General features: G+C 40.7%; 1 protein-coding gene across 1 annotated transcript; it reads right to left on the reverse strand.

Annotated features, from left to right (window-relative positions):
* Positions 1-12,885: 12,885 nt before the first annotated feature.
* Positions 12,886-15,470, reverse strand: LOC134875342 (SCAN domain-containing protein 3-like). The gene is made up of 2 exons (XM_063899891.1): positions 13,454-15,470; positions 12,886-13,315 (listed from the first exon to the last, which is right to left on the reverse strand). The coding sequence occupies exon 1, from the start codon at positions 15,347-15,349 to the stop codon at positions 13,457-13,459; it is 1,893 nt and encodes a 630-aa protein (XP_063755961.1). The 5' UTR covers positions 15,350-15,470; the 3' UTR covers positions 12,886-13,315; positions 13,454-13,456.
* Positions 15,471-15,979: the final 509 nt, after the last annotated feature.

The following is a 15,979-nucleotide window of genomic DNA, read 5'->3' on the forward strand; positions in this document are numbered from 1 at the left end:
ATTATCTTTATTTGGAAAGACAATTTATAACATAATGCATTTATTGGAAATCTTTAACAGCCTAAGTATTTGTTCAAGAATTCTCTTAGAAATGGAAAGCTAAATTTGCCGTTGTAGACCGTTTGTCATATCTTTGTACCACAGGCAGTCAGTGCAAGCAGATTAGAACAACCATGCATGATTGGATTTGGATAAATGATTTTTTCCCCCGTTGATCAAAAATACATTATAACAATAATGGAATTTCAAAAAACTACATAAGAACATGCTACAAAGGATTTTCAAGCAATTTAATTAAAGAGATTACCCACCTCACATTGGATTGGACTGAAGGCGGTCTGAACCTAAATCTGGATCATGACCCCGAAAGCTTACAATATAAGCCAAGAAGAATCACCCAAAAAATCCAACAGACATGACATAACAACAAATGGAAAATCACATTTCAAACAAAGCCCACCTGTTTTGGTCACATCATGGCCAGCTCTGTTCCCTCTTTCCTCGTCACATGCTGCAGTGTGTTTTACTGACACAGCATAAAATACAACAGGCCTAACATGTTTCAGGTGAAAGGTTGAATGGGTCAAACAAGGACAATAAGTGTAAGCAAGATGAAGAAAAGTAAAATAATGTGAAGACAGCAGAGTCATAAAAGAATGGTAATTTTTATGTTCATGGCATGCCTTGAATAACAAGTTATGGTATTTGTAACTTGTGCAGTGGAGCAGCTAACTACGACAGACATTTGCAACCCATCTTGTTTTAAAGAGTCCGTCATTGTCCCTGTCCCCAAAAAGACAAAACCCATCTGCCTCAATGACTACCGCCCAGTTGCACTCACCTCCATCATCACAAAGTGCTTTGAGCGGTTAGTCAAAACTTTTATCACCTCCTCCCTCCCTGACTCACTGAACCCCCTGCAGTTTGCCTACAGGGCAAATAGGTCCACGGATGATGCCATCTCCCTCACCCTCCACACTGCCCTCTCCAACCTGGACCAGAGGAACACTTATGTGAGAATGCTGTTCATTGACTACAGTTCAGCATTCAACACCATTGTGCCCTCCAAGCTCATCATTAAGCTCAGGGACCTCGGGCTCAACAGCGCCCTCTGTGACTGGATCCTGAGCTTCCTGACTACAGGAAGAGGCAGAGAGAGGCAAACACACCCATTACCATCAACGGGACTCCTGTGAAGAGTCAGCAGCTTCAGGTTCCTCAGGGTTAACATCAGTGAGGACCTGACATGGACACATCACACCAGGGTCATATCCAAGACGGCTCGACAGCGGCTCTTCTTCCTCCGCAGGCTGCGGAAGTTCAACATGGTCTCCAGGATACTCTGCAACTTCTACAGGTGCACCATCGAGAGTATCCTGACTGGTTGCATCACCGCCTGGTATGGCAGTTGCACCGCCCTCAACCGTAAGACTCTACAGAGGGTGGTGAAAACTGCTCAGCACATCACCAGGACGGAGCTGCCATCCATGGAGGACCTCTACACCCAGCGGTGTAGGAAGAAGGCCAGTAGGATATTAAAGGACCCCCATCACCCCAGCAACAATCTGTTCTGTCTGCTGCCGTCTGGCAGATGGTACCGCAGCATCCGGACCAAGACCACCAGACTCAGGGACAGTTTTATACCACAGGCTATAAGACTGCTGAACTCCTGAGCTCTGTGAATGTCTACTCACATCTGTTTATAGTACACATATATATATATAGATATATATATCTATATATATATCTATATATATAGATATATATATCTGCCATATACATCTGTTTATACGTAATATATGCATCTGTCCATACCTCCTCATTCCACAGAGTAAAGTATTTAAATACTTTCAATGTATTCCACATATGTATATATTTCACATCCTTAAATCTTTATTGTTGATATTGTAAATATTCTTCTCTCTTTTTGCACTATTTTATCTATCTTATTTGCACCATGTATGTTGAGTTGTTGGAGGAGCATGGGATATAAGATTTTCATTGCCAACATATACGTTGTATATGCTGTGCATATGACCAATAAAACCTTGAAACCTTGAAACCATCCAACAGTGTTTGTAGATGCTGAAAACAACCCACTATGTGTGTCAACAAATTTTCACCAAATGTTTGTGAGTTTTTGTGTGCGCATGTGATTCAGAGTCAAGAGCAAGACGAGCCGATGTGAACTTTAGTCTTATCGTATATTTGATACTGTCAGTTTCTCTCCCATGTTGAGAACCTGTAATGATTGTGAAATGGTAAAAAAAAACACGATACTTGATTTGATAAACATCGTCTACGTTACGGCAGATGTTGCATATAATGTTTTGTTTCTTTAAAAATGTCAAAACCCTGAAAAAATTGTTCCAAATCCATAATTTTATCATTGATTATCAATATATTTCTGACTAAATAAGGAAGAGTAAAATATAAGGTTTGGAAAAAATCTGCTGGTCATAACATTTAATAGTTCAATGAGTGGCGGCGCTAGCCAATAGAAGCGCAAGTGTTATATAGTGATGTCAAGTCCAAACTTAGAGTTTCAGGCAGTGGGGGAAATGTATGGAAAAGAAACTCCTTCTGGAGGAAACTTTAGGATTTTAGCTTTTGCAGACCATTTACATGCACAAACACTTGTATAACACACTACAGGAAAGGGAAATCACCAGCAAATAGGGCTCTTAATAGTTTTTGAGTTTGGCCAGGGTTGCTGTAAAGTATACTTGAGCACCACTAATGTTTCAATGAGCTCTGCTAGCATCCAGAGCCGGTTTAACATGTCTTTATTAACATATCAAAAGATAATGTTGGATATATTGTGTTCACTCTGCATTTGTTTTCTTCATTTTTAAAATGAGGATTTTCTATATAATTCCTATGGTTGTGCAGCAGTGTAACATCCAGGCGGGGAATTGTTGCAACTGTTACATCAGAAGTTTTTGATATAGAATAAAGTCAGCCAATATTAATTGGCAACTGATAAACACTCCCATGCCGAGATTAACCTGCAGGCTCAGACAGTAGAAGTAGAAATTCTGCATGGGCGAATCAACACAGTGGGGTGCTGAGCAAGTCGTTTCAGATGTGATAAGCTTCCTCATGTTCACGTCTCTCCTGCTGCTTTACAGACAGTTAACATGAATGCTCTGATGATCCCATAATAGGTCCAATAATGTGTCAAAAACGAAAACAAAAGCAACAAGCGGCTCAACAATTTTTTAAAACAGAGGAAGCCTAGACAGGATGCTGTGTGGTGCTAGGAATTACTAAGAAACACTATTAAGTCATTCAATACCTACATAAAACACATTTTTTGTTATTCATTGAATTTTTAACTGTGAAATTCATGTTTTGAGATATATATTTGGCTTACCATTTAGCAAACATTTTCAAATGGTTTTGAAATGGCACGCTTGATGACTTTAATACCCCTCAAAGAGCTAAGAAAAATGCCTTGTAAATCCCCTGTAACTGCCTCTTAGTTGTACATCCTGCCGATTTTTGCTTACTACTAATGCATCCATGAAATGCATCTTTTATGTCTTTACAGTTCACCAAAGCGGCATAATACCAAGGCTTTGGGTGTGTCACACCATTACTGGGGATCTATACAAAGTTGAGTGCACAGTTGTTTTTTGGCCAAGTTTTCTGCAGGCTCAGCCGAGAGTTTCAAAGACAGGTTTCAGTCTTGCATTAAAAGGGCAGCAAATTATTATGCAAATTTGTATTTGGGGTCTTCAATGAAATAAGATCTTCTGGAACTGCAAGCAAACAGTAGAAAAATGTTTCCTGCTTTTGAATCTTTGATGTATTCCCGTTATATTGTTATATTTGCATGATAATATTGACCGCTTAAAACATTTCCATAAGGGATTATAAAGGCCAACTGTCACTTTCACTGGAAATCTACCTAAAGTGTATGTTTTATTGTCTTATATTGCCGATGTGATCGCATGAGACCACATTTAGAGGTGGTCTGGGCAACATATGGGCAGATTGTTTTGGCAAACTGATGTCCTCTTCAGAGGTAAACCCTTAGTTGCTAGCTTTGTATGGTGGTGGCTGCCCTATATTAGGCCAGTTCTGTACTTTTAAAGGTAATTTAAAAAATATATATTACATCAACTTTTAGAGTTAATCTTGTTTTTTTTTTACATTGGTGATGTGTTGATGTCTTAATTCCACTGCTCAGCAGAGGTCTGACATGTGTCCGTCTGCACTTATCACCTGCTATCCTGAGCTCTGTTGCGCCATGGTTGCCTGAAAAAGGTGGTCCACAACCTTTTAACCTTTTCAACCGTTTAAGGGTTGATAACATTTTTATGAAAAATCTAACACATAAAAAGCCTACTGCCCTCAGACCGAAAAAAGTTTGCACATATCATGATTAGTCATGATGACACTGTAATATTGATTTACCACAGAGTGACAACTAAACTGTATATACGCACACACTTTGCAATAGGTAGGCTACTTGTGTATGCAAAGGGGAATTATTATCCTGTTTATTCGCATAGAGTAGGTTAATAAAATAAGATTAAGTGGTCACGTATGTGGAGACGCGTGTTAATATCAGGTGTAAACAGAGGGGCAAACTTCTTCCACTGCGGCTGTCCAACTCACAGAAAATAAGAAGAGGCTATAGATCTCCAGTAAAGTATTATGTCATAATATCATGAGCAGCATTGTCTCTTGCTTTTTCCGAAGATCTTTTATTACTTTCATGGAAAAGCGTACTTTGGTGTACAGATCATTGAATTATACATCCCCAACGGGTGTTCTAAAAAAAATGAAAGATTTATAGGCATAGGTGATGAATTATAAATCTATGGAGGGAATGACTTGGAAGGTGAGAGCAATGGTATGGATTGAGAGAAACACCCTCTGAATAATGAATATGAGCTGGAGAGGCCTGACATAGCGGGCAGGGACAGAAGTGTTATTAGACGTGTTAGCTGGACTCCTGATTTATTTGTGTTTGTCTCCCTCGCTGGTTTCACTGAATCTGTCTATGTGTCGTAAATATTGTTGCAGCAGGGACTTGTTTGTCTGTGCAGGCTGATCCTAAATGTCACCAAACAAGTCCCGGAGAAATAATTGTATACTGCCTGCCATGTCAGCGCTTTATGCATGCATGTTCTGTCCATGGTTACCCTGCAACATGTGAGTAGCAGACAACATGGTGCTGGTCTTACCTAAGATCATTAAAGTTTTATCAGTGTTCGTGTTGCACATGCACATGGTCAGTATTGCATTCATGTGTTGAGTGCTTTCCAAGGAATGACTGAATTTAATATAAAAAAATACAAAGTAAGCAGGTATTTCTGAGAATTGCAGCATATTTCAAGGGAAACATTGCTGACTAAATCTTCGTAGTTGTTTATTCATTTATTTGGAAATGTTAAAGACTCTAGCTATTTAGTAAGTTAGTGATGTAATAGCTCTGAAATAGAGTCTAAACAGGTCTTTGAAAGAAATGTTGTTTATAGCCGGGTTCCTCTTTCTTCTTACAGTATATGTGTGGAATTTACTGGGGTTTTATTTGCTTGCTTAGTGTGTGTGTTAATAAACCCTGATGAGTTGGGTGATCCTCAGACATTTCCTGTGTCAACAACTATTCAATAGATTATCATGAAATGTGTTACAGACATTTATGTTCAAATGAAATGTAGTCACTATATGATGCCTTAACTTTTTCGTGGCGCCAACATGAAATGAAGATCTCTGTCCAATCCTTTGTTTTATGACATTCCCGTCTGCCCCAGCTGTTTTAGTTTACAGACGATAAGGGTTAACACAGTTACCATTATACCTGATAAACATCAGCAATTTAGCCTTTCCATTGGGAGCAGGTTAGCGTTATACTCACAGCACCCCTGTGTATAATTACACTTGCAATGGTTGTACAGTGGGGCAAAAAAGTATTTAGTCAGATACCAATTGTGCAAGTTCTCCCATTTAAAAAGATGAGAGAGGCCTGTAATTTTCATCATAGGTATACCTCAACTATGAGAGACAGAATGGGGGAAACAATCCAGGAAATCACATTGTAGGATTTTTTAATGAATTAATTGGTAAATTGCTCGGTAAAATAAGTATTTGGTCACCTACAAACAAGCAAGATTTCTGGCTCTCACAGACCTGTAACTTCTTCTTTAAGAGGCTCCTCTGTCCTCCACTCGTTACCTGTATTAATGGCACCTTTTTGAGCTCGTTATCAGTATAAAAGACACCTGTCCACAACCTCAAACAGTCATACTCCAAACTCCACTATGGCCAAGACCAAAGAGCTGTCAAAGGAGACCAGAGACAAAAGCCTGCACCAGGCTGGGAAAACTGAATCTGCAATAGGTAAGCAGCTTGGTGTGAAGAAATCAACTGTGGGAGCAATTATTAGAAAATGGAAGACATACAAGACCACTGCTAATCTCCCTCGATCTGGGGCTCCACGCAAGATCTCACCCCGTGGGGTCAAAATGATCACAAGAACGGTGAGCAAAAATCCCAGAACCACACGGGGGGACCTAGTGAATGACCTGCAGAGAGCTGGGACCAAAGTAACAGAAGCTACCATCAGTAACACACTACGCCGCCAGGGACTTAAATCCTGCAGTTCCAGACGTGTCCCCCTGCTTAAGCCAGTACATGTCCAGGCCCATCTGAAGTTTGCTAGAGGGCATTTGGATGATCCAGAAGAGGATTGGGAGAATGTCATATGGTCAGATGAAACCAAAATAGAACTTTTTGGTAAAAACTCAACTCGTCGTGTTTGGAGGAGAAAGAATGCAGAGTTGCATCCAAAGAACACCATACCTACTGTGAAGCATGGGGGTGGAAACATCATGCTTTGGGGCTGTTTTTCTGCAAAGGGACCAGGACGACTGATCCGTGTAAAGGAAAGAATGAATGGGGCCATGTATCGTGAGATTTTGAGTGAAAACCTCCTTCCATCAGCAAGGGCACTCAAGATGAAGCGTGGCTGGGTCTTTCAGCATGACAATGATCCCAAACACACCGCCAGGGCAACGAAGGAGTGGCTTCATAAGAAGCATTTCAAGGTCCTGGAGTGGCCTAGCCAGTCTCCAGATCTCAACCCCATAGAAAATCTTTGGAGGGAGTTGAAAGTCTGTGTTGCCCAGCGACAGCCCCAAAACATCACTGCTCTAGAGGAGATCTGCATGGAGGAATGGGCCAAAATACCAGCAACAGTGTGTGAAAACCTTGTGAAGACTTACAGAAAACGTTTGACCTCTGTCATTGCCAACAAAGGGTATATAACAAAGTATTGAGATGAACTTTTGTTATTGACCAAATACTTATTTTCTATACTTAATTAAAAATCCTACAATGTGATTTTCTGGATTTTTTTCTCATTCTGTCTCTCATAGTTGATGTATACCTATGATAAAAATTACAGGCCTCTCTCATCTTTTTAAATGGGAGAACTTGCACAATTGGTGGCTGACTAAATACTTTTTGCCCCACTGTATCTAGTTATCAAGTGTTGATCATGTGACAAGGGCTTCACCTGCTTCTAAAATCACTCTGGAGTTTGTGGGGCTTAGAATGACTGTTTTTAAATGCCTTTTCTTTTTTTTTTACTTGCCTTGCCTTGCAAATAAAATAAATGTCCTTCATTGACAACAATCCAGCTCAATTGAAGAAACAGTGGGCTGCAGTAAGATTTTGTTTACAACCACAAATATTTGGGAACACGACAGTACAAAGCCACAGCAGTGTTACACAAGACACAACTTCTCTGATTACTAATGCACCCTGAATGTGTCCAACAGCCACTCACACATGCACCACCAGAGTAATTGCTATAAAAGCTAACAAGCCAGCCGGGGTGTGCTTGTGTGGTGCAATCAGAAACTTGATTGTGTGATGAGCCAAGGTCATTGGAAAAGAACAATGCGCTGGTAATCATAGGCCAGCGGGAGAGAGTCCGCTGGCATCAAATGTCGTACTCTGTGATTATTGAAGCCAAGAGTCTGGCAGATCCCCTTTATACTAATACTACTCACCTATGTGTATTTGTCAGACACACACACACACACACACACACACACACACACACACACACACACACACACACACACACACACACACACACACACACACACACACACACACGTGTCTGATCAAGGATTTGACTTAGTGATTTAAAGTTGAGGTAGGCAGTTTATTTCTGCCGTCACTGGGGAAAAAAATCCATTATAACCTTTCAGCACATTGTAATTCATGTGACACCCCTGTGGCTGTTCCATGAAAAGACACAATATAAGCCAGAATCTTAAAAAACTTAAGTTAATGTTTTGTTTCTTTAAAAACTCTGAAAAAATTGTTCCAAGTCCATCATTTTATCATTGATTATCAATATATTTCTGACTAAATAAGGAAGAGTAAAATATAAGGTTTGGAAAAAATCTGCTGGTCATAACATTTAATAGTTCAATGAGTGGCGGCGCTAGCCAATAGAAGCGCAAGTGTTATATAGTGATGTCAAGTCCAAACTTAGAGTTTCAGGCAGCGGGGGAAATGTATGGAAAAGAAACTCCTTCTGGAGGAAACTTTAGGATTTTAGCTTTTGCAGACCATTTACATGCACAAACACTTGTATAACACACTACAGGAAAGGGAAATCACCAGCAAAATAGGGCTTCTTTAATACTATCTTAGTTTTTGAGTTTGGCCAGGGTTGCTGTTAAGTAAACTTAAATTAAGCTTTTTCATCGCCCCTCTATGTTCTAAGCCCATCCCAAGAGAAGAGCATGGACAAATAATTTGGATTCATTCCTTAACCTTAAGGATATTCTGTTAGTACTAGTCATTCGTGATCATCATTATGATCATGATCGCAATTCTGTTGTGAAGCAAGAAACAAGAAATGGTTAGCAGAAGGCTAAATTATCAGCAACATTTTCCCCGCCATTTCTGAAACACCGCAAATATTGTCAGACTCACTTTCTTTATGTCTTTTTTAGGTTGCTTTGTTGTGTAGGAAGCTGTTGTAAATCCTGGAAAAGCCCTTCTCCTATATTATATTCTCCTGTGAATAAGGCTTTCACCATCTGAAGGGAAGTTCATTTGTAGAACAGTCAATAAGAACGCCAAAGTATCTGGCAACTTTTTCTAAAGCCTGACAACTGAGCTAGGAGGAGGGTCAGAAGTCTAGTTTTCTCTCAGATCACTTGAATTACAATATGCTAAAATTACATTATGGATTTTATGCTCAATGATGCCAACAAAACTGGCCAACCCAGGCTTAAAGTCTTCATGCTCTAGTTGAAAATGGGTATTCAATTACTCTGTCCAATAGAAACTCTGCTGTCTAGAACCAGTAAGACATGCGGTTCTAAGGCCCCCATACATATTCATGTGTGCAGCCTGACAGCTTGATTGGCCTCTTATGTTTAATTAGAAAGAACTGTGAGGTTGTAAACTCTGCCATGCTGGTTCATGAGCTGAAGAAAGTTTAAAGATATCTTTGCTGGCAAATTTTTAGGCAAGTCAGGTTCTGTAAAACTGGCCCCCGGCACCTTCCTCACTCTGTCTTCACCGAAAAACGGCTTAGTCAATAATCATTTAGGATTCAGCCCTGCTTAAAAACCAACGCATGTACGCACCCTCACTCACACCAACCCACACACACTGCAGTCCTGTGCTGCAGTAACACATCTGCACACCCCTGTAGCTTACAGATATCCTTTCATCCATCTTCACATTTTCCTCAGCCCCAAAGAATATTCAGCGGACGTCTTTGTTTTTAGCTGAGTGTGAATTATTCTGGTGAATGAATAGGAGAGTGGTGCAGGCTTCTTTTGGCTGACAGCCTTGTCAGAAATTCTGCAGACACACGCAAACCCAGCCAACACTTGCTGCAAGCTCGAGGGAAAATAGATTTGACCTTTTTGACGTGGATACCCATTAATCCGGCCGTATTGTGCCAGAAAGGCGGGGAACAGGTGTGTTGTTAAACCCTTCTGCTCTTTCCCCCAAGCTATATCTGTAGGAATTATGCAGACAAAGGTAATGAGTGTGTGAGATCAGTTTCCCAGCAAAGCTCTATTGTCATTATATATGGAAACTAAATATACTGTTCCTCACATCATATGTCATTCAAATTGTTCTGCTCCATCCATATTATATTGAGCATATAGACATATTTTGATAAATCACTAGCTGGATTCTTATTCCTAACAGCTGATTGAAGCATTACATTTGGGACTTTTTAGAAGCAATCTTTTGAAACTATACTGTATATGGCGAAGTTGATGCAGTCTCTCCCTTTACCACCTGTCTTTTTACAGCCCTGCATCCTGTCTCCTGCCCTCCACCTCTGCCTCAATGCTTCAGCCCTTGCTCTCTGTGGCGCACTCCCAGAAAGCACAGGTGTGTGTGGGTTTAACCAGATGGCTGTGTTGCTGATGGAGAGTGGAGGCAGCCAACTACATGATTGCATGCAGGTCATCCAACCTTTGATAAAAACTTTAATCAGTAATGTTTCCACAAATGTGTGGGCTGCTTAGCACATCTTACAGGAGAGGAAGAAAAACCAATGAATACAATAATAAGTCATATTAAATCTTGATTTTGTAATCCCAAAGCAATGTTGTCAACATATTTAAATAATGAGAAATGGATGGTTATACAAATATTTAAAATTACATTTATACCAAATTAACTTTCCTGTAGTGTGTTATGTAGGTTTTGCAAGGTCTGCAGAGGCTAAAATCCCAATGTTCACACTAGAGGGAGTTCTTCTCCCACACACCTGAAAGGCCTCAAATGTAGTCCTTTGTTTTTTTCGTAACTTAGTGACATCACTATGTAATACTCGAGCTCCTATTGGCTTGCGCTCCAAGACATTGTAGGTTATACAAAGGGCTATCTCTAAGCAGTTAACCTCACACAACAATAAAGCCAACCAGCTAAACAATCAGAGCAGACTGGGCTCTGGTTTCAGACAGAGGGTGAAAAGAGATGCTGCAGCACAGACAGAATGAGAAAAATAAAGACCTTTTTGAACATTAAAGCATGTCAACTTGTGATGGTAGAAGCATAACATATATGAACCTGAGCATTTCAATGCATCTTTGGAGCTTTAGCTACAGATAAAATAATTTGGAAATGCTGATATTGTTGGATGTTTGATGTGCGTGTTACACTTACCGGACACACTATTATTTCCTGATCAATGACTGCCAAATTGAAATACATCCTTGTTTGGTCCTCCTGTCACTATTACAATAAACAGGAGAACAAAACAGCACATGACCTTGCCCACATTCACTTGCAATGAAAATGATTTAACCAACAGTTACAGATGTTTGTGTTTCAACATGCAGGGTATATACTGTAAAAAACAACAACATGAGAGTAAGGGGTTTACCTGCTGATGTGAAGCTCTGGTCACCAGGTGAAAGGTGTTGAGCTAGGAGGTTGTTTCCAGGAAATGCAGAGGTGTTTACTGGTAGATGCAAGAGGGAGCAAGGGCTGGGGCTTAATGAGTGGGATCAGCTGCTGTCGGATTAAACATGTTTAAATAAAGATTTCACAGGGGAATACCTCCCTTGAGTTTGTCAACATCTCCCCTTCCTCAATTCTTAAACAAAGATATTGCAAGAAAATCGTACAAACGGATGAAGGAAGGTTTGCTTTTACCAACATCCTGATATATTGCATCCAATCACTTGGAAATGTTGAGGGTGTTGGTATTCCTTCATAGATCACATTTTTGAGGGACAAAAGACATTTCTGTTTTTATCAACTACAATCAGATAATGTATTTTTATGTTTAAAAAATGTAGGTAATTTGGCAATGTCTGATCCTCACTTAATCCAGGAATTTAGTTGTAGTGGTGTTCAAGTGAAACAGAGGCGTTTACTTTCAAATCTGAAAAAAATCACTAAATATCAAAACTAAGAATGCAAACAAAAACAAGGGTTTGTGATCTGTGTGTATTTAATACACATGATAACAATGGCAGTCTGAGCAACAAGGCAACATCTCGGTATCTGCTGCAAAGGTTTGCAATGGGGCCAATTCGTTGCTCAATATAATATTTGTTCTTGTGGAAAGAAACCATAAGCTGATTTACTGAGCTGTACATACTGTACTGTTGTTGTGATAATGCTCGGGTCTTGAAGGCAGTGTATGTGGTTTTTGTAATAACAGAAATACCTGTTGTATTTATACCCTGTGGACAAAACTTAAAATTGATATAAAATACAGATGTAGTTCATCTCAAAACACAATAAAGTGAGAGGCCAAACTATGAGCAAACTGTAGTTAGGTATGAACTTGACTGAACATAAGACTGAAAAAACATGTTGATGCCAAATAAAAAATAAAATGTATATTGTTCAAGTAGTAGCTAGTTGTATACTTAGACATGCACGCAGATATTTTACTTGAGTAACATTAGAAGTACCAGCGTGTACTCTGTTACAAGTAAAAGTCCTGCATTTAAAATGTTACTCAAGTAAGAGCACAAAAGTATTAGCATTAAATATATCCTTAAAGTACCAAAAGTAAAAGTAGTCATTGTGCAGATTGGTCCAGTTCAGAATAAGTAGCTTGTGAAATTACTCCAGGTGTAATTAAAGTCTGATTTAAGTGTTAGTTATATTTCACATCATAATCAAAATCTAAAGTAAATAAAGGTAATAATTAAATGTAGTAAAAGTAGCATAAAATGAAAATACTCAAGTACAAGTACCTCAAAATTCTACTTAAGTACAGTACTTGAGTAAATGCACTTAATTACTTCCCATCTCTGTATGCAAATAAGCTCCCAAACAGCCAAAGAAAAGACAAAAAATCAATTAACTTCTCAAAGCAGCTTTGGGAAACAGCTTTGTTCTATTACCGTAGAGCAGGGGTTTTCAACTGGTTTTGTCCCAGGGACCACCATTCGGACTAGAAAGCAATCCGCGGCCCACTGATGTGCCTGCGCGTGCGCGTGTGTATTTGGTGTTACATGCATAGCTCAATGCATGAAACATGAAAGAGAGGCCACGCAGATTTTATAATAATAAAAGTAGATTTATTAAATTAAATTAAATTAAAGATTATTTTAAAGAAAGAATAAAGAATAATAAAGTGTTGTGCAATTCAGTATTGGGAAAAGTAACTAAAAATGTCATGCAAAGTCAGTCTAGGTGTGTGACAAAACAACAACGGAGAACAAAAATCCAACAACACCGGAGAACCAAAATCCAACAAATGAAGACCAAGGCAGCCTCAACTGCTGGCTGGTCAGGGCTTTTATAACCCAGCCAGGACAGACCTGTCACCAATCACCTGCTGTAGAGACAGAGAGATTGAGAAAAGCAGAGAGAGATTGAGAAAAGCAGGGAGAGAGAACAGGCTTACCATTAACACAGGGCGGGGCCTAAACCCGCCAGGGTCGTAACAGTGAAAACATGGGAGAATTAGGCCTACCTGTCAGTGTGATATCTGGGCGTGGTGAAGTCCACACAGCCTGTCTATTCGTGGCGAAATGGTAGACAGAGACAGTCTCATGTCATTCTCTGGATCAAGCCTAGCCCTGTACTTATTCTTTAAGTACGCCAGTGTAGAAAAACCACTCTCACACAGGTATGTGGTTGGAAAGGGCAAAAGACACCTCATTGCTTTTGCAGCAAGCTGTGGAAATTCTGTCTGGCAACTTATCCAGAATTTAACAAGGGGCTGTGTGTCGTACATATGCCTCCTGACAGAGTCTGTGGACATCTCAATCAGCTTATCCTCTTCCACAGCCGTCAGACTTGACCCTACTGATGCATCGTCACTGAATGGGAGCAGGATCCACTTGCTGTCACGGCGCCACTCTTCCGAATCAGTGAAGTACTTTGCGAATTGACGCACAAGCTTCCTCAAATGCTCACATATAGTGTCGTTGATGTCAGTGCTGTCAGGGTATTCCTCAACTGAAGGAAACATCGCCAAGTTATTGCTCTCCACTCGTTCGATCCACTTTGACATTTTTTTCACAAATGCGTCGAGCTTCTCGTAGAGCTGCATGACGTTTGCATCTCTCCCTTGCATGGAGCTGTTCAACTTGTTCAGCTCTGCAAAAACATCTGTGAGGTACGCCAGCTTAGTTAACCAGTAACTATCGTTGAAATTGGAAGCCAGATCAGAATGCTTCTCGCACAAGAACTCGTAGATAGCTCCGCGTAGTTCAAACACACGGGCGAGCACAGCGCCGCGAGACAGCCAACGCACCTCTGAATGATAAAGGAGAGAGCTGTGTTCACTTCCCAAGTCATGGCATAGGGATGAAAACAGGCGTGTATTCAATGCGTTTCGTTTTATGAAGTTGACCGTCTTGACAACGACATCAAACACACCACTGAGCTCAACACTGAGATCTTTGGAGGCGAGAGCCTCTCTATGAATCAGGCAGTGTGTCCAAATTACCCCCGGAGCCACCCTCCTTACATGCGCAAACAGTCCAGTCTTGCTGCCACTCATGGCTCGGGCCCCATCGCTGCATAATGCAACGCACCTCTGCCACGAGATATTGTGCTCCGTGAAAAAATCGTCCAGTGCTTTAAATATTTCTACACCGGTAGTTCGCCCGGGCAGTGGTTTGCAAAAAAGAAATTCCTCGCACATAGTGCCACTGTCCTCGTATCGCACAAATGTTAACAGTTGCGCATCATTAGTAACATCTGTCGTCTCGTCGATTTGAAGGGAAAACAGAACTGTCTGAAGTTTTGCCATCAGCTGGTCTTTGACATCATTTGCCATTTCCCCAATTCGTCTTCCGATTGTGTTGTCTGACAACGGAATAGTTTTTAATTTGTTGGCACATTCTTCGCTTACCATAGCTCTGCACATATCTATGGCTGCTGGCAATATAAGCTGCTCTGCAATGGTATGGGGCTTCTTACTTTTTGCAACCCTGAGAGCGACCAGATACGATGCTTTCAGTGCGTTTTCATTTATTTTTGCACTCTTCCTCATGGTAGCCTGCTGTCCTTTGAAATCACGCAACATCTGTTGCATGTACTCAACGGGTTTGGCCTTCAAGTGGACGTGATGCGTCTCCATATGCCGCGTAAGTTTCGACGGCTTCATAGCTTCATTACAGAGAATTGTTGAACATACGAAACACAGTGGTACCTCCTCTCCTGCTCTGTCTGTCGTCACTGTGAATCCATATTTAACATATTCCTCATTGTATTTTCTTTTTCGTCTTTTTTGCGAAGTTGACGCTTCGGAAGCCTGTCCTTGCCCTATCGTGGCGGCCTGTCCCTCTGTCGTGGCAGCCTGACCCTCTGTCATGGCAGCCTGTCCCTCTGGCACTTTCCTCACTACAAAACGATCCATTGGTGCTAGATATATAGCTAGACTAGTACATATGTAACAAATGTTTGCTGTACTACAACCTATCTTAAAATACTCTCGTCGGCTATGCTTATAAATGTGTGTCAACTTTGCTCGCAAGACTGTACGTCAGTGGTCTGCAACCAACGGACCGCGGTCCGGATACGGACCCAAATGCAATCCCATCCGGACCCGGAATAAATTGTTAAAATATATTTTGACGGGAGAATTCATTTTAAACCGGAGCGTTACTTTTCCCCCTATCTGACACAACAGTGATTTTACCAGCACTACACTGAGCAAGGATTGGAAGCTACAAACCAATCGCGTGCGAGTCATACTAACCACATGGTTCAACTAGCCAATCAAATCGCCAGCTTGAACTCAGCGCGAGTTGTATGAGCAAACCGAAGCCGAGGTTTGTAGCCAGTCAGCCAGGCACAGACATACACGCAGTGTGATAAGGAAGAGAAGGTGAAAGGCAAGCGAAAAGCGATTGAAGCGAGAAACGCAGGGAGATGATACAGGAATACAGGGCGTGAGTTATAGTCAGAAGAGGTGCAAACACTATGGCGCTTTCAAAAAAGAGAAAAGTAGACGCCGAAAATAGAGCGTTCAACACGGAATGGACTG

The sequence above is a fragment of the Eleginops maclovinus genome, chromosome 2, assembly GCF_036324505.1.
Source record: "Eleginops maclovinus isolate JMC-PN-2008 ecotype Puerto Natales chromosome 2, JC_Emac_rtc_rv5, whole genome shotgun sequence".
NCBI lineage: Eukaryota > Metazoa > Chordata > Actinopteri > Perciformes > Eleginopidae > Eleginops > Eleginops maclovinus.

What these genes read in the sequence shown, in the direction of transcription:
- LOC134875342 (XM_063899891.1), bottom strand. Translation starts at nt 15,349, where the DNA reads ATGGATCGTTTTGTAGTGAGGAAAGTGCCAGAGGGACAGGCTGCCATG.